The 24,624-nt window shown below is 39.6% G+C and overlaps 4 protein-coding genes across 8 annotated transcripts in view; 3 read left to right on the top strand and 1 right to left on the bottom strand.

Annotated features, from left to right (window-relative positions):
* LOC140947969 (uncharacterized) overlaps positions 1-1,051 on the top strand; it is a 2,627-nt gene extending 1,576 nt beyond the window's left edge. Inside the window, exon 2 of the mRNA XM_073397194.1 lies at positions 1-1,051. This exon is cut by the window's left edge and continues 600 nt beyond it. Within this exon, the coding sequence (XP_073253295.1) occupies positions 1-607 (607 nt within the window). The 3' untranslated portion in view covers positions 608-1,051.
* LOC140947400 (centriole and centriolar satellite protein OFD1-like) overlaps positions 1-16,239 on the top strand; it is a 34,964-nt gene extending 18,725 nt beyond the window's left edge. For 4 of the 5 annotated variants that reach the window (XM_073396490.1, XM_073396489.1, XM_073396488.1 and 1 more), the window contains 13 exons: positions 3,202-3,308; positions 3,636-3,755; positions 5,914-5,987; positions 6,377-6,468; positions 6,734-6,811; positions 7,060-7,121; positions 7,225-7,256; positions 7,717-7,775; positions 8,120-8,224; positions 13,367-13,478; positions 15,063-15,117; positions 15,217-15,382; positions 16,104-16,239. In XM_073396490.1, the coding sequence (XP_073252591.1) occupies positions 3,202-3,308; positions 3,636-3,755; positions 5,914-5,987; positions 6,377-6,468; positions 6,734-6,811; positions 7,060-7,121; positions 7,225-7,256; positions 7,717-7,775; positions 8,120-8,224; positions 13,367-13,478; positions 15,063-15,117; positions 15,217-15,382; positions 16,104-16,220 (1,179 nt within the window). In that variant the 3' untranslated portion in view covers positions 16,221-16,239. The remainder of the gene's footprint in view (positions 1-3,201; positions 3,309-3,635; positions 3,756-5,913; positions 5,988-6,376; positions 6,469-6,733; positions 6,812-7,059; positions 7,122-7,224; positions 7,257-7,716; positions 7,776-8,119; positions 8,225-13,366; positions 13,479-15,062; positions 15,118-15,216; positions 15,383-16,103) is intronic. The other variant, XR_012166962.1, reaches the window with a different exon arrangement.
* Positions 786-2,834, bottom strand: LOC140947401 (uncharacterized). Its single transcript, XM_073396491.1, has 2 exons — positions 1,447-2,834; positions 786-995 (listed from the first exon to the last, which is right to left on the bottom strand). The coding sequence occupies exons 1-2, from the start codon at positions 2,744-2,746 to the stop codon at positions 796-798; spliced, it is 1,500 nt and encodes a 499-aa protein (XP_073252592.1). The 5' UTR covers positions 2,747-2,834; the 3' UTR covers positions 786-795.
* Positions 16,240-21,199: 4,960 nt separating the features above from the next.
* LOC140948575 (uncharacterized) lies at positions 21,200-23,859 on the top strand. Its single transcript, XM_073397830.1, has one exon. It carries the CDS (start codon positions 21,233-21,235, stop codon positions 23,336-23,338), a length of 2,106 nt encoding a protein of 701 aa, XP_073253931.1. The 5' UTR covers positions 21,200-21,232; the 3' UTR covers positions 23,339-23,859.
* Positions 23,860-24,624: the final 765 nt, after the last annotated feature.

The raw sequence follows: 24,624 nt of genomic DNA, 5'->3' as shown, positions 1-24,624 counted from the left end.
AATTACAGCTTCCTCATTTTACACTCTGTGCCACCTTAGAGAGAGCACAGACAGAAGAAACACTATTAAACATCTCATGAATTACTGTCCAATTGCTGAAGATGCCATGCCACGACAGTTGACATGGGGGCATGAAAAAGAAAAGCGAGCACTTAGTCTTTACATAAAAAAACAGAACAAAAATCATGAAAAGTTGTCAATAGAAAAAAGTGGACTCATTGTAAACACATTATGGCCCTTCTTAGGAGCCAGTCCTGATGGTATAAGGATTTGTGCTTGCTGCCAAAAGAAGTTAATTGAAGTTAAAAGCATGTATGCAAAAAGAAATCTCCCTCCACATGTTGCAGCTGAGGAGAACCTCATGCTTGTGGATGGCAAGTATGAAATTAAAAAAGAAACCAAATGGAACTACCAAATCCAGGGACTGATGGGGATAACAGGGATTCATCGCTGTGATCTAGTTATATATACCCTCAAAGGAATATTGATTGTAAACGTTAAGTTTGATAGTGATTTGTGGAATGAAATGCTCCAAAAGCTGAGAAACTTCTTCGTGGAGTATATAGTTCAGGAACTACTCCACCATGACATACTTAAGTCATTATAGAGTGACTGCCGTTAGATGCTGATTGTAAAAGTGAAGGTGCTTAAAATTAATAGTGTTTTTTGTCTGTGCTGGATTAGATACCACATAATTTTATTGATCTGTCTCTGGATACGTTTAATACATGTTTCATTTACCATTTACATACACTAAGTAGGTCTGCTTTTCTGCTCTCTGGACAAATGCGTCAGTCATTTGGCCAGTGGTGGTAGCAAATTACACAGAGCAGCACAAACACTTAGAATATTGTCTGCAGTGGGTAGCATTTGAAGAAGGAAGTTCCCTTGTAGAATTCTAAAGTCCTTAAGACGTCCAATAGCACGTTCAACGTGGATCCGAACACTTGCAATGGTACGGGTAGATTTTACTGCCTTTTTTGAAAGTTGCTTTCCTGTGTAAGAGGAGAAAAAAGGATTTTGAATGAAGTAAATGCCAATTCAAAAGGTACTGATAGTAAAGTACTTGCTTTTTTGGAAACCTTTTTTCCAAACAAAACCTGTACTAAATTATTGGATGGGTGGAAGTGGCAAACCACTGCCTCACACCAGCTCTTTCTGAATTTTCTGGATCCACCCCTGCTATGCAGACATGTTTGGAAGTTAGTAGAGACTACCTTTATCTTTGAGCAGTTCAACTTAACCCTATAATATAAAAAATATTCCTAAGAAACTTCTCCTGTTTAGTTAGAAAGATCCTTTTTACAAGCAACAAGTAATGGATGCTGTTATATCTGGGTTTTTTTTTTTTTTTTTTTTTTTACTTTGTCCAGGGAGACCTTCTCTTTTATCTTAGCATACCCTCTTCCACCCCTACCCCATTAGCTCCCTTTATTGGAAAGGTACCTTTGCAAAGTGGTGGGATATTAAGTGCAACTTTCTTTCTTGTAAGCAGATCTCTGATGTTGAACCCCTTGTCGGCCATAACAGAATCCCCCTCTTCAAGTTTGTCCAGTAGACCACTTCTTTCTGTAATGTATCTGTCACTGACATTTCCAGTCCATAGTTTAGAAACAAAGGAGAAGTAACCTGTTGGAGTGATTCCCACCAGTGCTTTCATGGTATTGTGCTGTTTATAGTTACTCCATGTAGCTCTCTGGGCACTAGGGGATGTTGGCTTTTGCAAAAATATCTCTGTGCAATCTATTATTATTCGAGTGCTTGGAAATTTGTTAAAAGAACTTGGCAACTTTTTCTTAATTTCTTCCTTACAAGGCCATTTAAGAAGAATGTCACGAAAAACTGTAGATAAAAAGCAAATCCACGTTGTGAAAACTTTGCTAACTGATCCTTCTGATACTCCAAAGATATCTGTAAGATGTCTGCTTAAAAGCCCAAGTCTGAGTCTCACCAAAGTTAAGATAAATTCCTCCATAATGGTCAATAATCTTTGCTTTCCAGGCTTTTTTTTACTTGAATCTTTTTGATAGCTTACTTTTTTTTCTTTGTTTTTGTCCCAATACTTAAGTTTTTCTGCAAACGGCTTGAGCAAATTAAATATCATCATAAAGCAAGCAAGGCTAGGTATACCCGTAAAAAATTTGACAGACTCGTCATCTTTCAAAACATCATCCACAAAGAGCTCTCTTTTCAATTGTTTTTTGTTTGATAACTTTGATTTAAGTTCGGCGTTCTCTTGTTTTAAAGCGTCAATTTTACTGGTTAAAACCTCTAGATCTTCGTAAGGAAAGTCCGTTTGAGTTCCTTTGTCGTTAGGAAGAAGGTGGCAATAATTGTGATCTAAAAGGGCTGCATCGTCGCTTAAGAAACAAATGTCTTTGTCTTCCTCGGTAAGGCTTCTCTTTTGAGGTTCAGGACATTTTTCATCAACAGCACGTCTCTTTCTGTCCTCCAGTCTCTTTTCACGGGAAGAAACACGACATTGGTGGGTCGAGGGATTAAAATATTTCGGTAATTCACCTGGAATAACTTCTTTTCTTCCGCAAAGCGACTTTTTGATGGATGAAGCCTCGAAGTGTGCGCTGCAAATCCGAGGGTTTTTTTGATTTTGGAATTCGGGATCACAACGTCTACAGAAGTTTTTCCATAGCCTTCTAAAATGCCCTGAAGGAAAACAGAAAAAGGATAGATCCGGACGATTCCTTGAACTGTTCGAGCAGTTTGCTACCGAACAAAAATTCACCATGACTTTTGCAAAACTTGGAGCATTTCAACTTACAGTGAAGACAGTGAATGCATTTCTATTTTTTTATTTTCCCAGCTGTCCTCTAAGCCTCGTTTACATGCAAGTACCTAGTTCTCAGGAGCGCGCGTCCAATAATTTCGAAAGGACCCTATTGTTCGGCTGAAAAAAATTGCTTCCAAAATTATTCTGAAAACGGTGTTTTCCGTCCAAATTTTGTCCGTCATTTGAGCAGGAATGAAGGTACCTTCAATAGGTCCTTTGCAGCAGGGAATCATGTGAACCTGCTCATGCCAATTTAGAATACAGTAGTACGTCACACAAAAACCTCAATCAAACATAACAAAAATGTTTATGACAACGAACTTCAACAGTAACTGATATTATAGTTAAACCTTTGAAGTTGATATCCTGTTATCGTTCTAATCTTAGCTTATTATTTGTACTTGTTGTAACAGCTTCAAGAAGAAGAAGCTTACATTCAGCGGCAAAAACTCCTGGAAGATATGCTCTCTCTTAAGGAGCGAGAATCAGAATTTGACTTGAGACAGCAGATGAAAACAAAGTAGGCAAAACACGAAATTTCAGATGATCTTTGATTGTTATCAGCTAAGATGAAATCTTGCGAGCAGCGTTTTTGCCTTGGTTATGATCAGTCAAGTAGAATTTCTTGTGCCGGTCAGAAGAAGACTTAAATTAATCGCGCAACGCTTGAATGGATTTTCCTGCATTTTACAGGTGCGACATATCTTTGGTCTGATTAATGACTGTTCAGGGGATTGTGGGTGTACCTTAAACTTTGCTGTGACTGATTTCCGTTTAGTGAAACTTACCTTAAGTATCTTGGTACTTTGGTATATGTATGGTTCATATTTATGGCAATTCATTGTAGGAGTTTGCAGCTTGAGGAAGAAAGGATTAAGGTATTGTCAGAGGAACTGAAAATAAAGAAATCTCTTCTGGAAGATGCAGAGACTAACTATCATAGACGACTGGACGAAGAAGTTAAAAGGTAATTAACTTCTTCATGCAATACCTTTTGCTGAAGGTGGCTCCGTCATTAATACAGGCGCATTAAGCTGTGACGAAGTTTTCGTCATAACTTTTTCGTTTTTAACGCGATGGCTGCGAAACTTTGCAAAGACCAACATATCATTCGGCAATAATACGAAATATTCCGATTTCATTGACGGTAAATATATTTTGCTAAATTAGCGCTTAAAAGGACGCTACTGTTCAAAGAAAATCGCGTCTAGTAAAAAAATTTGTTGATATTTTTTACTGAAATTTCTGGTATCGACTTTAATTGATATAATAAATGTGCGACAGGAATTTCGGAAAAATCGTTGGAGCCGAAGTTTGTAACTAAAAGTTGCTGATAATTCAGCTGTGAAATTGTTTTGGAGTTTCAAAAATAAATTACTATCAGGTGGAAGGAGCACCAGTTCGAATTTTCGGGACAAGTAAATACAAAGTTTGCTAGTTCTTAAAACAAAAGCCGATCACGCTATTCTTTAAAACGTAGTTTTTAGTTTTAGAAGCACTATAAATTGCTTCAAACCTTGCTCCGAAGTAGAATGACTTGTTCCTCGCCATTTTTAAAATATCCCTTGGCAGTTTTGGCTTGCTGCATACATTTTGATGTATTGCAATACACATTCAACGATTTTTACTGCTGTTCGTTGCTCCCATCTCAGGAAAAAGGTATTGAGAATGGACGCTACCTCGTATCGAAGCTCAGATAGAACTGTCCAGCACCTTTGTTTGTGACTACAAAATGAGCACGAGTGGAAGTTCTGCGAAGAATTCGCACCTCACCCAGGGGGGACGAACGACAATTATGCCCATGCCTGTGAACCGAATACATTACAGTGTAAAATAAAATTATCGCAAAAATACTGCCCGTGAATAAATTTACAACTCTGAAATTTTTGTCACTCCTTCCTTCAGTGAATGAGTAGTATTTTTCTTGATTATTATGTTTTGCTCTGCAAGATCGGTTCGCAGGCATGGGCATCATCGTTCGTCCCCCCTACCTGAGGTGCGAACTCCTCGCAGAGCTGCCGCTCGTGCTCATTCTCTGGTCATAAACAAATGTGCTGGACAGTTCTATATGAGCTTCGATACAAGGTAGCTTACAATCCCAATGCCTTTTTCTTGAATTGGAAGCAACGTACAGCAGGAAAAGCCGTTGAGGATGCATTGCAATACCTCAAAATGTATGAAGCAGGAGTTTGAGCCAGAACTACTAAGGGATATTTTGAAAATGTCGTGGAACAAGTCATTCGAAGTCAGAGCAAGGTTTGGAGCAATTTATAGTGCTTCTAAAACTAAAAAGTACCTTTTAAAGAATAGCACGATAGGAAATCAGCTTTTGTTTTCAGAATTAGCAAACATTGAAATTATTTGCATGTCCCGAAAATTCGAACTGGTGGCTCCTTCTACCTGATAGAAATATATTTCTGAAATTCCATAATTTTCACAGTTACGGACTTCTGCTCCAACGATTTTTCTGAAATTTCTCTGGTATATTTATTACATCAAAAAAAGCCGATACCACAAATTTCAGTAAAAAATATCAGCAAAATTTTTTCTAGACGCTATTTTAGTATTTTTTTGAACAGTAGGATCCTTTTAAACGCTAACTTCTCAAGAAATATTTTCCATGAGTGAAATCGGAATATTTCATATTATTACCGAATGGCTTCTGTTGTTCTTTGCAAAGTTTTGCAGCCATTGCGTTAAAAACGAAAAAGTTATGAAGGAAAATTTGTCACAGTTAAGTGCCCCAGTATTAATGAAGGAGCCACCTTAACAGTGTCAACTGAAATTGTTCATTTTTGCTTGTCTAGTTTTACAGCGCCACTGTACTTACTCCAGTGACTGTTGTCTGATGACAGGTCAGTAAACATCAGGTCGTTTCCTAGTGAAACATTACCGCCAGGTTCTGTTGTTCTTGTGCGGTGCCTACTTTGTTAAAACGGCATTGGGTCTTGTCGCAAGGCGGCCTTTGCCGGTTCCTAGTTTGTTGAGTACGCTTTTTCTGGAAGAACAACAGTTACAAAAAGATAAGATGACTGCAACAACTTGAAACATGTTGTAGTAAGTACACAACTAGAAATGATAGTCTGCTACTATTTCACTCCCATGGCTAACCATTTTACTTACAGGTATCAACTAAAATATGAAGAGGAATCACGCGAAAGAAAGAGAAGTCTAGAGCTCAAAGAAAAACAGTTGCAACGTAAGTATGAAATAGCTTATCGTACCATCTACATCGATACAGATGGCCTTCAAGTAACTAAAGCCTTTTCATGAATCTAACGGTGCTGACTCCGATCTTATCGCGGTCTGGTTGATCACTGACGTGAACGTTCACATAAATAGCATGACCTATCAGAATTTTTTTGGTGGGGGCTGAGTTTCCTAGTCAGATTTGGAGGGGTCTGAGCTTTCTAGGTGTCTTAGTTTTCCAGATTTGAGGCTCGACAGCGAGTGAGGAAGTGACTTCACTGACAAAATCCTAACTGCCAAGGTCACCTTCATGTTACCATTCTTATCCTGTAATTCTCTTTTGTGCTGGTCAACGTGAGTGAAAAGACATCTTTGATCCGTGATTATTTTCTGTTGTAGAAGAGAGAGAAAATTTTGAAAACGAGAGAAGTAATTGTTCCACTGCTTCCCACGAGTTACAAAGAACCAAAGAAACGTTAAAAGTGTTACAGGTGTGTTTTACTTGAATTTTTAAAAAAAACTAAGTCAGAAGATGATGCTAATTCTCTAAAGTTTCTAATTATATTTGTTCCATTCCATGATTTTCAAAAGGAATGGCCACGATTGACATTCCCTGAAGAGAATCGTGTGTGATAATGTTGTTGCGACAGTTCGACCGTCCGTCCTTGCACTTCAGTCTCTTTTATAGACTTCAGGCCTTTGTGTTACTGTGAGCTACTGAAGTTTTGTCATTTTCTTAATTTGTCTTTCACTCAGGTTGAACTTCAAAACAATAAATCTCAGTTTACGAGCGCTCTAAAGGAAAGAGAAGCCACGATTAAAAGGTTAAATGAGGTAATGATGTAGACAATTTATTTTGTTTGTATTTCCCAAGACCGGAAATCAAGTAAGGAACTGGTCACATGTAGTTACCAATAACAAAACTTTAACGGCATGGCGTGTGAACAGGTAAGCACAATATTTAGCCCACCGATTGGTTAGTGCAGGTACAGTTGTTTTTTTGAGGAGACTGTCACTGTCCTGTTCTCTTTTATGACCGTTAGCAGCAGGTGAAGTGAGTTGTTATTCGGTTTCTATTAAAGGATTACAAGGATGTAAAGGAAAGAGAGGTGGCCCTTTGCGAGCAGAACGCCTCATTACAAAGGTTAGACGTAGACCTTATCTTCCTCTTTTCTAATGCAGGAATCCTTTCTTTACTTACCGTGTTAAATCGAACGCAACTTTGCATCTTTTTTTCTCTCTGCTAGAAAGTTGCTCAGTTATGAAGAGGAACTGAAAGGTATTGGGAATGACGTTTTTATGATACGTGTTGTTACCAAACATCAACAACAACTTTTGTATGCAGGAGTTGAATAGCTTGCCCTGCAAATAGCTGGAAAGCTGTAGCCGTGGCACTAAAAACAAAAATATTAAACTATTACAAAGCCTTTCAGATTGCAACTTAGAATAAATAAAAGAAGTTCAGTGATCTAATTAACTACACAGCACTTACTGACATACTTTATTCATTAATATAACAATGCACTAAGATAGGGAGTCACTGACTCTCAAAGATGAATAACGAAGAAGAGAAAAAGCAGACATTTAAACGTTTAACAAGTGTATCTATCTACATAAACCGATTTTTAAATAGTCATGGGGATTTGAATATAGTCATGTTCTTTTCTAAGATATCAAACAGCAATTGTTACCTTTCTGTGAAATTTATTTTGCGATGTTGTTTATAACTTTGTTTTAAGGAAACCAGCGAACAATCAAGGAACTAACAGATAAGTCATCGAAGTCATCAACAGACCTGGTAAGGATTTTGTATCGTTTGAAGTCAATTTATCACCACCGCCATCAGTATTTATTTGATTGAGCAGGCTATATATGTAAAGCAGCTTGAAACCTGATGTAGTTCTCGTTAGCTATACAAGTCCTTGTTGTGCTGTATAATACACAAGTAATATTATAGATTCCTATTCTTATTATAGATTATAGAAGTCGAGCTCTATACTATGTTCGCTTGTTGAATACCTTTGTTTTAAAATGTTAAACTAGTTGAATCAAGTTAGGAACATAAAGTATTTACTCACGATCACGTTGGTTGTGGTAGGCTGTTAAAGTAATTTGTTCTTACCTTTAAATCTGTTATATTAGCTACATTTACGGGATAAATTTAAACAGATGGAAAAAAACAGCAAATCGAAAGAAGTGTCATGGAAAGAGTTGCAAAAGAGGATTGAATTCCAGCTGAATGATGAGGTATGAAAGCTGCTTCAGAGGCAATAGGCCCGCATTCCCAGTTCCAAAAACCCTCGCTTCCAATGTTTTCCTGGCTTCGTGTTCTTGAAGGCTTTTATTTTCGAGCGTTCTGTCAACCAAATGACCGAAAAGTATTTTAAACTCCTCAAAACAAAGAATTTTACGACTGAAGGCTGCCTTTGTTGCTAGGGTCAATTTAGTAACAGCAGAAAGTTTAGAATTGGTACAGAAGCCCACGAAAAAAATGTTAGCCAACAGTGCTTCGAAAGAAACCAGTAATCAGAGAGAATAGCTGTGTATACTTTTTGTTTTTCAGTATTTACTTTCTTTTCTTGTTAGGATAGGCTTGGGTCACGACTTGCGTATTCTTTGAGACAAGTTACCGTAAAATTCCGAAAATAAGCCTTTTCATGTATAAGCCCCTCCAAATATAAACCCCCCAAACCAGTAACCGAAAAAACCCGGTTGTACTTGGAAAATTGCCCTCAAATACAAAGTAAAACGGTAAATTTAGTTCCAACTATAAGGCTAGCCCAATCGATTTTGAAACGCAAATTTCCCTCCGTAGATAAGCCCCTCCGAATATAAGCCCGTCCAAAAATAAGCCCCTCAAAAATGGCCTTTGAAAAATATAAGCCCCGGGGCTTATTTTCGGAATTTTACGGTATTTAATAAAGGGTTTAGTTTTATCGCAAATGGGTGGGGGGCGGGGGGGGGGGGGAATGCAAGTACACTGTAAATCAGATATATCTGGGTTTTTTTGCCTTTTGATTGGGCTGTTTTGGCCACCCTGCGTAGCAGGCGCTTGGAAGTAACGGGCGCAAGAAAGAACGGGGCGTGTCTCCCTCGGGCGCCCCGTTCTTTCTTGCACCCATTTCTTCCTAGCGCCTGCTAGTTTTGGCTTAAGGTGACTCGACCCAGTTTTTTTTGGGGGGTACCATCCTACTTTGAAGCTCTCTGGTATCCCCACCTTTACTTTTATCGTAAGTCTAACACATAGAATGGATAACATATAGATCAATCTACAATATAACATAAAATTTTTGGCGATCGGAGTAAATGTCACGTGGTTATAATGCCACGCCCCTTTGAGGTCTGAGTCGAAAATCTGCTGTTGCGGGCATTTTTTCGTAAAAATCTCTTGGCTACACATAGTGCGCATTAGTGCCTTGCGCTGAACAGAGTTTCACCAAAATCGCAAAGACCCAATTCGAGAAATTCAGCGGTTTCCAAATTTAGGTCATAATTTATGCGAAAATGATAAGCAAACTTTACACGGATTATATCTAATAAACTATGAGATTGATCTCTTTATTTTGGGCATCGTTTTAACAGATTGGTCCTTGCAAGTCAGCAAAACGCTTTAGGGCCTTGTAAATGCGCGCGATTTCGAGCAAAGCAAACATATAGAAATTATAGTTTTCGCTATTTGTTGACGTTTGTCAGCGTTTCAGAGTCCTTCTCACGAAAAAAGCATTTTCTTAAAAATTCGTAGTTTTTTTTCCTTCAAATTTTTTCAGGGCCACAATTGATTAACTAACTACCCGGACTCTGAATTTCATGGTCATTGAAAAACTGTGACATTATCTTCTATAAGCCCAAACTTGAGTAAACATTGAAGATTTTTAGCGTTTTGGCTGAGTTTGTGCTTTGGGAGTTGTCTATTGTTTCTAGTCTGTCATTATACAGCATTCTTGTTCAGCACGCGTGCAATGACCACGCTTGGCTGACTTCCGAATGCTCACCGAGATGTTCCCGTCACGACTTGGTTTAATTATTGGCTTGCATTAAACCTATGAAAAAATGATATTTTTTTAATAGTAAGTAGATTTAGTGTGTAGCACTGCTTGATTTTTTTGCAAAGGCACAAGAAGCACGAGAATTGATTAAAAATTGTGACTTAAACCTCTATGTATCACGCGATGGCCTGTCTCACTGTACCAAAATTATTATATCTCGGTGAGCATTCGGAAGTCAGCCAAGCGCGGTCTTTGCACGCGTGCTGAACAAGAATGCTGTATAATGACAGACTAGAAACAATAGACAACTCCCAAAGCACAAACTCAGCCAAAACGCTAAAAATCTTCAATGTTTACTCAAGTTTGGGCTTATAGAAGATAATGTCACAGTTTTTCAATGACCATGAAATTCAGAGTCCGGGTAGTTAGTTAATCAATTGTGGCCCTGAAAAAATTTGAAGGAAAAAAAACTACGAATTTTTAAGAAAATGCTTTTTTCGTGAGAAGGACTCTTAAACGCTGACAAACGTCAACAAATAGCGAAAACTATAATTTCTATATGTTTGCTTTGCTTGAAATCGAGCGCATTTACAAGGCCCTAAAGCGTTTTGCTGACTTGCAAGGACCAATCTGTTAAAACGATGCCCAAAATAAAGAGATCAATCTCATAGTTTATTAGATATAGTCCGTGTAAAGTTTGCTTATCATTTTCGCATAAATTATGACCTAAATTTGGAAACCGCTGAATTTCTCGAATTGGGTCTTTGCGATTTTGGTGAAACTCTGTTTAGCGCAAGGCACTAATGCGCACTATGTGTAGCCGAGAGATTTTCACGAAAAAATGCCGGCAACAGCAGATTTTCGACTCAGACCTCAAAGGGGCGTGGCATTATAACCACGTGACATTTACTCCGATCGCCAAAAATTTTATGTTATATTGTAGATTGATCTATATGTTATCCATTCTATGTGTTAGACTTACGATAAAAGTAAAGGTGGGGATACCAGAGAGCTTCAAAGTAGGATGGTACCCCCCCAAAAAAACTGGGTCGAGTCACCTTAAATTGTGCTCAAATGGTTCCAGAAGGGGCTGAATCAGACTTTTGCCTTCAGGGCTGAGTTGTCACTTTGGGGCTGAACAGATCTTTTTGATTTTCAGTGTATCATGCACACTTTACTTCTAGGACAGAAAGAGATATAGATTGATGTTTTGAAAAAGGAATTAAGCAACACAGCTTGATTAATATTCAGGGTGAACACTAAATTTGAGCTGGAGTAACCAAAAATTAAGGTCGAAGAATTGACACGGTTGTTTTGAAATAAATTCAGTGTTTCGGACTTCTGTACACTTTTTTTCCCCGACTTATCACGCGCTTAAAACATGGTTCGAGTTATCGAGGGTAAAACTGTATAGAAGTTATTTGAAGGGAATGAAAAATTACTTCGAGTTAGCGGGAGCTTCGAGTTATCGAGGGTTTGAGTTATCAAGGGTAATATAACAGTAAATTGTGGGGGTGTGTTGGAGCAACTTGCTCGCTACACGATGAGGTACTAGGAATATGATTTACATCTTGGTCTTTATTCTTCTTTGACTTCTGCTGACAATCTTAATCTTCTTACTCTTCTTCTCTACTCAATCTTAACTCTTCTAACTAACTAGCCAAACAGCCGCCGTTTTTATGTCTAGAGGGGGTCATGTTTGGGTTAGCTGACCGTGGGAATCAAAATCAAGGTGAACTCGGTGTGGGTAATGTTTTGGTATAACTGAACCTACATGGTTGTAATCGGCAAGAAGCTACAAACCAATGAAAAACTAAAACGCTGTTTACCAAACCCAAGCAGGAACTTTAACGAGGTTAAAGTTAGGCAAAGGTTTTCTAAGCCTTTCTGCCTGAACCGTTCAAGCACAACGAGTGTCTTTTCCTTTAAACTCTTCAAACGATACATTGCTTGTTTTCCTCCATGTGCAAAATGGTCACGATGGCGGGAAGCATTTTCTTGGACAGATGCAAAAAATACTGTGGGATATATAGGGAATTGATGGAACAAAAACCACACTTATCTCTTTAAAGCATAATTGTTAAAAATATTCTTCATAGAAATATGTTAAGCTATCTAAATAGGCATATTTTTAAGTGAAATGTTGAAAAAGGAACGGCGTTAACCGCTTCGAGAAGAATTTACAAATGCCCCACCCCCGGGCAGAGGTTTTCTGACAAATTCTCCACCGCCGGGATCGACAAGATAGGGAACTTTAGCAACGACGACGGCGACGGCAGAGAGAACTTCAAGAAAGCAATAGGTTTGATAAGCAAAACAGCAACTTTGCACGTGCAGCTCACTTTTTTGTACATTTCTTTGCCGTCACTGCACGACTAGGACGTGAAAATCACTAATTTCACGTTTTATGGAGGACGTAATCAAGCGACAACGAATTTTTTTCTTTCTCTTTTAAAACTTGAGTGTGGTCCCCAAGAAATCAACTCCACGGAAATTCGCCTACATTTGACATTTCCAGCAATTTGGACTAAACGCAACAAAGTTTGACAAAACGTGGATCATTTTAAAGTGACGTTTTCGCTGCAGTTGCCGTCGTTGATGTTAAAACTCCCTGATGACAAATGCCCGGGGGGAATGGGCACGCTTGAAATTGACTGAGCCATAAATTCGCGAGCTAAGCAAAAATTCAAGTACAAATAAAAGAAAATGATGAAAACAGGAAGATTCCTATGCGGACGAAATCCAAACTAACCTTGGCCCACTTAATGAAACTTAAAAGATGGGACAGATCTTATAATAACTTTCAAAATACTTGACAACATACCTCCCCCGTTATGAAAGCATCGTCCTCGATGCAAAAGGACGTAATACGTATAAACTAGAAATACGGGGTCGAACGCAACTAGTTAAGCAAAGCTAAGTAAGTACTAAGTTAATCGTAAAGTACGTTTCAAAGCAAGACTATCACACTACACGATATTAATGAAACACACAATGTCAAGAGTTCACTGTACAATGACTAATGTTCAATACAATATTCTTGAATCTTGCGACTTGGAAACTGGAGCTAAATAAATTGATGACAGTGTTCTTGTGAACTACTTGACAAGCGAACCACTTGTAAACGTTTAGAATATTAGCATAGATTATCTTTTAGTGGCGTACAGGACGACTGCTATTAATGCAAATTCAACTGGAAGATAGCACAGAATTAAGGAAGTATGAAGGCAGTTCAGGGAAAATCGACTTAGGTCCGAGTTTGCTCGAGGTTCGAGTTAGCGAGGATTCGAGTTATCGGGAGTAAACTGCATATGTAAAGCAGACATCAGATTCGTATACTTTAAATTATGTGAAATAAAACATATAGGCCAGTAGGGATTCATTTACAGACATTTTTCCTCAGTGCCAGAGAAAAAAGAAGTATCAGGAACTTTATGAAGGCCTACTGACAAGAGAGTCTTTATTGAAGCAAGAGGTGACCGATTTGAAACTCACATTACATCAAACTCAGCAAGGTAGTTTGATTGTCAAATAAATGGTTGTTCATTTAGGGTCTGTTTATGTGGAGGTGGGGCACCCCAAGTAGATGGGGTAACCCGTTCAAGAGGGGTAAAAAAACCTCGATGGCAACATTTTATCCCCGCTGAGAGGATAACCCGGTCTGACAGAACGTGGCCGGAACCCGCCTCGGTGGGGCACCACACCTATTATGTCAACGTCGTGAATTGTAATACCTGTTACAGTAAATTGTAATAACAGTTGTCGACAATTGTTATTATTAAGGTACCGTCAATTGTAATATCGCGTTGTCGTAAAGGGCTGAGGGGGGTAGGGACAATTCGAAACGCCTTAATAATACATCGCACAAATGACCTCAGCGTGACTAATTTGCAATGTTTGTGTGACTTTTGCCTTTTTTTATTTTGATGACAAAAGTCGCGACTAACGAGAAATCAAGTGGCACGAGTACGAGAGTGAGCAATGAAGTATTTCTTCAACACATTTATGATGTCACTGATGACGTCATTTTACAATGTAACATGAATTATCAGTTATTAACACGAAAACGTCCCTATGCCATGGTGTTCCCCAGCCCCCGTGGGAACTAAATTAAAAGAAGATTAGATAATATAGCCAAGAATAAGGCGCCACTGTGATATTTTGCTTAGTGCTCACCAAATTCTTGAGAGTGCGATGAATTACAGGAAGGAAAAAATATCAATCGAGCTTTAAACCATTAGAGCTATTACGTGCAAAGAGGTGTTAGATTTTTGTGTTGTACAAAAGTGTCCGTTCGTCTTGTGTATCATTTGTGTAAATAACGGGCAAGGTAAACACAAACCTGGTTATTCATCATACTATTCCTCGTAGCTCAAAAAGTCGACGAACAGAAGTAAACGGCTAGCATATTGTTCAAATATTTTGGGAAAAATAAATCTTGTCACACTCTCACACGGTTAAGGGGTTTTCCCTACACATTTTTTTATAATTTTCAAACTGTCGTTAAATCTGTCCTTAAGCACTAAGGGGGCCTAAATTTTCTAGGCCATTTCCGAGTGGCCCCAAGCCTCTGTTTCAAAGCGAGGCTAAGTGCAAAGCCAGTCACTTGAAAAATAATGATTTATTCTTCTGATGAAAATCAAACACTTATCGTCGTTTTGAAAGTTAGGGTTTCTGGAACTTGGAAATAACCAATTGAGCAATGAGCTTTTGAGGAGCTGCATTGTAGGATTCCTGTCGAATCCTAAAAAATAAGAACAATCTTAGTTATCTAAAAGCATTCTTGGTGAATTATTGTTTATTTTCAAGACTTATTGCAAAATATTACAATTCAGGACAGCTCGGCTTATTACAATTTACGAAAACTTGGTTATTACAATTCTCGACAACTGTTATTACCTTTTGCGACAGGTATTACAATTCACGACATTATCAGAATTCGCGACAGAACAAACGTGATTAAATTAATGAGATTATATATGGACAGTACCTACCTGGGGTACCCACCTCCATGTAAACAGGCACGTGGTTGTCAACTTGACATCTTATTTTTAGAGGTGGAATTTACGTCTCTAACATCGATAATTATCTTTCTACAGTGCTCGACATGGAGTTAGATAGGAGAAGAACCACCTTGATTAATTCATTCCCTCAGTAAGTGCTAAATCATCTTGTTGCCTTCATTTTACTTATGGTATATATTGATATAAACACTTGTAATTTTTTATCTCCTTCACCACATCGGTACTAAAGTATGGAAACATTACCTAGTGTTGATGATTCACCTGTGGATACACAGTTGCACCAGCACGAGAGCCACAGGACGCCATCCGAGAGCAAAATGAATGAAACTAGTAGCACTTTGGTCATGATAGCTCAGAGCAAAGCACTTTTTGATCGCCTCGAAATGGAAGCTAAGGTTGGTAACAAATCTGCCTTCTCTTTACGAGTAATTAACAAAATCCGACGAACAGGTAGCAAGCAGGAGTCTGGGGAGGTGGTACCGGCAGGGAAGCTGGGAAGGCAGAGCTGAGGAAGTGTCTTGAACAGAGGTCACGGGAGGTACAAGACTAGAACATTCAAAGAGACGAGGACGGGAGCCTAATTATCAAAGACTGTGATATGTGCAATTTGTATGCTGTGTCTAATGCCACCCGTTAATTGTTTTTTAGTTGTTTTTGTGCCGAGTATCAGTGAAGTTCAGGTGATTACTTTATCGGTATTATACCTTTGTAAATTTGACCTCGCAAGTACTGTCGTGAGATTCGGCATAGATTCGTGTTTTGAAACTTTTCTCGCGATTTTTTCGCAGCACAGGTTTGAATAAAAATTTCGTCGAGTAGGAAATACCCCTTAAGCGAACGTTTCCAGCAACAATTTTTGTAGCAACAAGCTTTGTTAAAAGAACCAAGTGTCACTCTTTGTAATGATTACTGAGACGTAAACTTAGCAAGTCTCATTTGTTTTAAGAGGGAGTCACACAAAGCAACATTTCCCTGATGCAACTTGCCTCGCAGTGTCACAACAAAATGACAAGAAACGTTGCATAAAACAATTTTAGTGGACGTGTTGTACTGCTTAGAAATTACTGGCTTTGTTTCTTGGACCCACTGCAAACACAAAATTTGTTAATATTGCAGGAATTGGAGGAATCTTATCAGAAGTTTCAGTCCCGAATCAATCAGATGGAACTAGACGTGTATCCCACTGGCTCAGCGCATTCACAGCCTGCTCAAAATCTTACTTCGATTGAATAAATGTAACTTTCTGAAACCATTTTGCCCTTTCAGTTCAGTCCCTAACCTACATAAATATCTGGTTAAGGCTTAATGATGGTACTGCGTAACTGGTTTTTATGGCCACCTGGTATATTTCAGTTCAGCAGATTCCGCAGTCAGTACAGGGACCGCGGAGGCCATTTTAAGGTGGTAGGGCTAAAAACTTTGGCCAATATAAAGAAACATTCAGGTCGGTGTTTCGCCATTTATCTTACATTTGCGCGCCATCTTATTTACCACCTCAACAAATATAACAAAAACGTCCACACGTGTTATACTATCCAATATAGCCAATATGTTAAATAAACCTCCTGAGGTTGCTACTTTTTGACGTTGCCCGAAGTGCCGAAGCTTCTCTTGTGTGTCTTATTGCGGGAAACAAACTCCTGTGTAGCTATAGAGACACTGTCTGTTCTCCACTTGTGACCATTCAACACTGCTAGGTCACCCATCCTGGATAGAAGCCACGTCTTCAGACGCCGTGCAGATGAGACAAAGTCTCGCCAGCAACGCTGGTTGCAGGATTTACAGCAGGCAGCTTACAGATAGTGTGGGCTTCCTGAATTAGCTTCTCTTCTAGTTTTGGAAACTTTGACACCGCCAACAGGATTTCGTCAAAACATGCTATCTTCTCCTATAACATAACTTCCAAAATATTTAGTTGCATGCCCAGGTAGCGTCCCTGTATCAGCATCTTCTCTGTATGATGCTTCCAGAAACTTGAACTCTGCCTCATAGTCGTCACCATTAGCAGCTTTAACCGAGAGGGTCTCCATCTGGGCGTAGGAGCTGAAGCTTTCTTAATAGATAGCACTGACGATAAGATCAGTCGATCTTAATTCTGCATTTTACCCCTAGCCTGCATTTTACTCTCAGTCTGTAGTCTGCATTTTACACTCAGTCTGCATTTTACCCCTGGTCCGCAGTCTGCAGTCCGCAGTCTGCGTTTTACACTGACCGATTTGGCATACATGTACAGGGCACTGTTTCGTTGCAGGGTTATGATAGGGAGTGGTGAGAGTTCGTCGACGTCGAAATAAAAGACCTGGAAAACCGAGATAAAATAAAAGTCATGATTTTGGAAAGCTGCTTGCACAACAGAAAGCCGCGTAGTCACGCTGAACAGTTGTGTACACCATTGACAGAAACAAGCGGAGCGACCGTTTCCACTTGTGAAGGCGGTGAAAAGGCCGTTGACAGACTGCTGCAAAACCTCGAAGACCGCAAAAGCTCGCTGGAATACCGTCTACAATTAGCCCAAGCGACTTTAATATTTAACTTCCTTACAAGAAAGCTCCAGACAGGGCCTTCCGTCCCAAACTTCGCCTGCCCGCCATTTTTTCAACTGGAGCGCGGGAGGAGCGTGGTGTCCATATATGGCAAGGCTTTTGTTTATTAATCCAATCAACATTCGATTATTGAATCGAGGCTCGATTTGAATATTGCATTATTTATTTCGTGAATAAACTACTGAACCAAGAATTTATTAATCCGTTAGCGACGGGAACGCTTGGGCTGGTTTGACTGTAATGGCACTTCAAAGTTCATAAATCCAGCCTAGCTGGGGGCTTCCGCACTCGGACCGGATATCGTCTAACAGGAACAGGTTCACTCAAATTTGGTGGACTGCTGATTGCAGGGTCAGCCACTGGACTTGGTGGCGGAACATCAGTCTCCAAGTTGCTGCCTGCTGGCTGCTCATTGGCGACAGACACTGGGTCCTCACGACTCTCAACCTGGATTGGAAGTTCTGAGGTCTGGGTAACAGGGTTGCTGCTTGGTGTCACTGGAATTCTGGTATCCCTCAGTTGGTCTGTGTGTCGACGCCACACTAAGCCAGGTTTGACTTCTACTTCGTAAGAAAGGGGGCCAAGTTGTGTTCGGATGATGCCAGGTATCCACTTTTTACTACCAGTGTAATTTCGTGCTATCACTGTCTGACCGATGGAGAATTCTCTGGTTACAGCACCACCCTTCGTGACAGTTTGGTCTATCTGACGGTTGCTTATCTTCAAGCGGAGATCTGGTTTCAGCAAGTCCAGTCGAGTGCGTAATCGTCTTCCCAAAAATAGCTGAGACGGCGCTTCTCCAGTGGTTGAATGGGGGGTATTTTTGTTACCTAGCAAGAACGTTGCCAGCTTAATGTTCAGAGGTTTTACTTCCGTTTCACTTTTCATGGCTGATATGAAACTCTGCACACAGCGTTCGGCTAGACCATTGCTGGCAGGATGGTATGGAGCAGATGTCAGATGTTTGATTCCATTTCTCTTGAGGAACAACTGAAACTCTTCAGATTTAAACTACTACTAATAATAGTAATAATAAAAATAGGCTTTATTTGAAGAGGGTAAAACACTTAACAGTAGTCCTAATACACTGATGACTCTGTGGCCCTCAAAACAAATTACAAATATAGATTCTACAACGAAAAACTATAAAATATACCATTTTCAAAGATAATTTAGGATAAAAGATAATAGATAATTTCTAAAAAGACGTTATGACTAAGGTAGATAAAAGCAACATAAAACGTATATACAATAAGAGTCTAAGGAGCATCGCAGCCTTTTGTTCAGCTAGAAAGGATTTAAGGTGGCTCGACTGGATTTTTTATGGGGGGTACCTCCCAAGTTTGAACGTCAACTACGTCGGCGTGAGTAGAGATATGGAAAAAAAGTTACCACAGCTGTATTATATAAAGATGAAACTTTCTTATGATCTGGGTTTTCTTGCAATCGGAGTCACCATAGCAACGTAATGACGCCATTACGTTTTTCATTTATCTTGGTGTTTCTCTGTACCAGGAGTTTTTTAAAGAAATCGCTTAAGGGAGTATGTACCTGTTATAATTGCCCCAGTTTTGGCAAAGTTTGAACAAATTCTATGAGAGCGTTTTGGAGATATTTTGAAACGAAGTTTTAAGAATCATAAAAACAGTGAAATAGCATGCTATCCACAAAATTAGCTAATATTCTAAGAAAATGACAAGCTTTGGAAACGCTGCTTCATCTCATAGTGGTTTGATACCATTGAAAACTGCCTTCCAAAAAAGAGGGGAATTGCTCTGGGCGATCCCGAGAAAGAAGACTTTTAGGGAAAGTTCATTTAATATGACAAGTGGGGGTGGGGGGGGGGTGGGGGGATGAAGATATTGAAACTCGAAGCTTGAAATTTTAGCAGCCCCCCTCGCTAGCAGTTCAATTTTTTAGGAGCCCCCTTCTTGGTAGTCGAAAAAATTTCAGAGCCCCCCCCCCCCCCTCCTCCTTCAATTCCTTTGCTCCCCTGAAAAAAGATCGCTAGACTGTATTAAATACATTTACCGTTATTGTCTTCAATGGTTTATACTATGACAAACTTGAGATACAGTTGTGATACAATTTTCTAAAGCATTTTTGGGATGAACAAGAGTGTAATAATTACTGAGACTACATTTGTTATATCTGTAAACCACGTGATATAGCTGAGTTGCACAGGTCATTAAATTGTTGAGTTGAAAACCATCCGATCTGTATGATGATGTCACGTGTTGGTTTTGAAGTATACAAATTTTCGGAGCCCCCCCTCCTAGTTCAACAATTTTTTCAGAGCCCCCCCTTCGGGTGTCTAAAAATTTTCGGAGCCCCCCCTCAATATCTTCATCCCCCCCCTTGTCATATTAAATGAACTTTCCCTTATTAACCCGCATTCAGCTGCTTTTGTTACAGTTTGTATACGTAATTTGGTCCATACCTACAAATTTCGCATTATTCCAAAAACCGCTCGATAAATTTTTTTATGAACTTGACAATCTAGAGATCATTTGTCAATGAATACACCCTGCAAGTTTCAAGAACATTGAGAACAGGGAAGGCTTTTAAATAGGGCCTCCAAAAGAAGTAATTTTTCCCCCAGATTTGAGCTTACAAGTGAGCGTCCTCATTATTTATTGGCATTGTTTTCAAGTTTCATATGCACGTGCACAACTAGTAAAAAACAGAATTTACATCAAAAAGGACCCTCGGTTACTTTCCGAAAAAATCTTCGGGATATGCTAATAACCGGGTAAAGAAATGAAGTAATATTACGCACTGAATGTCACGCTATAACGCTGTGTGATGCAGTCATGCCAATGGTCTCTGAGTCCAGAAAAAGAAAAGCAGCTATTCTGCTAAACAACAGTAGAGGAAAAAAGTCTAGTTCAAGTGATGGTGAAACGCAGGTATGGCTCCATTCCGTTTATTTAGTGTGTTTATGGTGTCTTTTCTTAATGTGGCACAGAAAACAAACAGAAATAAAATTTCCGAGTCATTTCCTAATTTCAATATTATTTTTCGACAGAATGGTGAGAAGAATCTTCCCAACCAAAATGATGATCTCCCTCACAATTACCGAGGCAGACTATTGAGAAATGAGCAGTGTAAATCTATGAGAGAATATCGCTGGAGGGACCGAGTTGATGTTGATTCCAGTGAAAATAAATCAGCAGCCTGTGTTCCCGAGGGACCGACCTTAAGATCTGCCTTGCCATATATCATAAAGTTCCAAATATGAATCAGTCTTCCGTGGTGAATCTGGAAATGTTAACAACCGCTTTGGAGGAATGTATGAATTGTCACGAAGGACCCCTAGATTTGAGAAACAGTTGCAACGTTCGCAACGAAGGAGTGTGCCCAGTCATGAAAGTAAAATGTGCCCGCTGTGATCACATTAATATTCTTCGCCCATCAGAACATCATCGAACGGGAAAAAGAGGTCCCCCAACTTTTGACGTGAATTCTCGCGCAGGTCTAGGCGCACTTCATTCTGGAATAGGACATGCCCATTACTCGGGACTACTTTCAACGATTGGAATATCGTCTCTGTCTTCGAGTAACTTTAAAAACCGCGAGCGAGAAAGTGGAAAGGCAGTAGAAGAAGTGGCCAGGGAGTCTTGTCAACGATTTAACGATGAAGAGAAGAGTTTATCGTCAACTGGGGAAGAAGAAGTCGTAAAAGTGGGTGTGTCGTACGACATGGGTTGGAGAAAAAGAGGCCGTAGTCATGATTCCTCGTCAGGAGTAGGAACAGCAGTAGGCTTGCAGACCGGCAAAGTCATCAGCTATGCCACTCGTAACACAATTTGTCGGGTTTGTGCTGAAGCGCAAAAAAAGAATCAGGAAGCAGTCGCACATGATTGCCGCAAGAACCACCAAGGCTCTTCCAAAAGCATGGAGGCTAACGTAGCTGTCGAGTTGTTTTCTGGTGCATTGAGCAGTGGTGTAGCTTACACTACTTACGTGGGGGATGATGACAGCGCCACAGAAAGTCATCTAAAAACGCTAGTTACCTACGATATCGAGAAATGGAGTGACATAAATCATGCAAGTCGGGCGCTAGGAACGCGTTTATACGCAGCAAAAGGGAAGGTGAAAGGCCTGACACCGAATATTATATCCTACATTCAGAGGTGCTTCACTTATTGCGTTAACCAAAACAAGGGCCAGCCGTTGTTGTTAATGGAAGGATTTTCCGCCATAGTACCTTACGCATTTGGAGATCACAATAAGTGCAGCGCATCCTGGTGTGGCTACAAAAAAGATCCAAAAGGTTATAAGCACGGAGATCTTCCCGGGGGGAAGGATTTGAAGGGCGAAGACCTGCGCGCGGTGCTTGAAGATGCTCTTCGGCCATTTATGTCTGAGGAATCAGCAAAGAAGCTAGCCCCTGGTGGCTCGTCACAGCGTAATGAATGCGTTAACAGCGTGGTTGGTTCTAAAGCCCCAAAAATCAGGCACTACGGAGGGTCTGAAAGTAGCGACTTTCGAACCGCAGCGGGAATCGCCCAGTTCAACGAAGGGCATGGCTACGTCATACTTGCCGCAGAAAAAATGGGTTTGTCAGGTATGTCTGTTACAGAAGAGTATACTAGAAAAATGGAAAGCCAAAGGAAGCGGAACGCCGAAAGGAAAACAACTAAGGAGTTTAAAAGGGTAAGAAGAAACTCCCGAAAGAAAAGGAATCTAAGGAAAAATTCAGTCGAAGCACGTGAGGGAGTGACATATCAAAGCGGTATTGGATTGCAGCAAACCGACAAAAACTATGTTGTTACTAATGCAACTATGACTGATCTTAAAGCAAGTCTTACTAAGGAGGAGTTTCAAGGTTTCACAGAGCCCCTTCCTAAATTGAATAACGGAACGATACCCGAATTACCTACCTCTCCACACAACTACCTCTTCTTGTCAATGGACTTAGAGACAACGGGGCTTGAACAGAAGTCTGAAATACTTCAAATCTCATGCTCCCCATCAAATGTGGAAACTGAGTCATTTTCTGAAAACCTTTTCCCAGAACGTCAAATTATCAATCAGGCGGCGACGCAAGTGCACGGTATTAGCGTAGACTTTCGAAATGGCCGAAAAACGTTGATGAGGAGGGGGACTGAACTGGCAGCCGTATCACAGACACAGGGTCTAACAGATTTTTGCTCCTATCTTGAACACTACTCTCACTCAGCCAGGATTGTACTAATTGCACATAATAGAGATAAATTTGACTTCCCTGTTCTGATAAATGCACTTGAAAGGAACAATTTACTTAGAGTGTTTCTCTCCATCAATGTTTTACTTGTGGATTCTTTAAAAATTGTTTCAAAGGAAATGAAACAGAAAGATAGTCCATTACAATCCTGCAAGAGCAAGTCCTTATCTGACCTTTATGAGTGCCTAATCAAGGAAACGTTTGACGCACATGATGCCGCGGAAGATGCTGCCGCCTTATCTCGCGTGTTATTTCAGTCGCCTTTGAAAGTCACACCTGAAAAGTTCATTGAAAATTCTTCCCCGGCAGCTGCATTCGTAGAAGAAATGAAGTTTTCACAGGAGGCCAGAGCACGGAAAACAACTCTGCATCAACTGCCGGTTTCTGAAGGCATGAAGGAGAAGTTGGGAAAGGCCGGACTTGACTTGACAACAATGGAGGACGTTTACAGAAGGGGTGGTGCCAAAGCTCTGCTAGCAGTGATAGGTCTACCAGAAGCGTTCGAAGAAATAGGAGACAAAGCCAGTAAGCCAAGAGTAACCAAGAACGTAAAAATTCTTTCAGCAATCGTAAATTTTTTTCCAAACAGGCGTTCTTAAATGAATGAATGTGTCAGTTACCCGAAGTCCCACTTTCTATTTTGCAGCATGTTTTCGGTAATTTAAAAGGTGCCATTAAGTAGATTATTATTACATCCACGAAAACTAAATGGCTATTGTTATTATTTTAGACTTTAAAGAATTGTTTGTAACTACTCTATTCGTGTAATTAATTAAAAAAATGAAAATTGGATCGGAATGTACCGACGTTGCTAAAAGAAAACAGAAAATTAAGTAACTCCAGAGAATTTGTATTTCCTTTTTCCTTTTACAGTAGCTGTTGTTATTCAGCTTATTTTTATTCGTTCAGAGAATCCTCGAAACGAGCATGTTACATGTCTTAGGAGGTACGCGGACGTTATTCGTTTAGTTTGTGAACGTATTTTTACCAACTTTGTCAATCACACCCTCCTTTTAAGCAAGCTGTGTTTCACTTGAAATTTGCATGAAGAAAGAACATTGCTAACATGAATTTCATTAAAAAAAGAGCAGAGACAATGGTAATTTGTTTGATGCGAATATCTAAATATGGATGACAAGCCGATTGCAACAAACAACCCGAGTAAGATAAGTATAAGTTTTGTATCCTACACAATGAGCCGTGACGTTCACTGTTTCGGCTGTCACTGCTATCCGTGACACAAGCCAATTATTAGCATATTCGGGAAATTTCTTCGGAAAGTAATCGAGAGTTTTTTTAAATGCAAATTTATCTTTTTTGCTAGTTGTGCACGTGCATATGAAACTTGAAAACAATGCCAATGAATAATGAGGACGCTCACTTGTGAACTCAAATCTGGGGGAAAAATTACTTCTTTTGGAGGCCCTATTTAAAAGCCTTCCCTGTTTTCAATGTTCTTGAAACTTGCAGGGTGTATTCATTGACAAATGATCTCTAGATTGTCAAGTTTATAAAAAAATTTATCGAGCGGTTTTTGGAATAATGCGAAACTTGTAGGTACGGACCAAATTACGTATACAAACTGTAACAAAAGCAGATGAATGCGGGTTAATAAAATTCTTCTTTCTCGCGATCGCCCAGAGTAATTCCCCTCTTTTTTGGAAGGCAGTTTTCAATGGTATCAAACCACTATGAGATGAAGCCGCGTTTCCAAAGCTTGTCATTTTCTTAGAATATTAGCTAATTTTGTGGATAGTATGCTATTTCACTGTTTTTATGATTCTTAAAACTTCGTTTCAAAATATTTCCAAAACGCTCTCATAGAATTTGTTCAAACTTTGCCAAAACTGAGGCAATTATAACAGGTAGAAACTCCCTTAAGCGA

The sequence above is a fragment of the Porites lutea genome, chromosome 9 (genome assembly GCF_958299795.1).
Source record: "Porites lutea chromosome 9, jaPorLute2.1, whole genome shotgun sequence".
Lineage (NCBI taxonomy): Eukaryota > Metazoa > Cnidaria > Anthozoa > Scleractinia > Poritidae > Porites > Porites lutea.
This window is presented reverse-complemented; position numbering and strand designations above follow the sequence as displayed.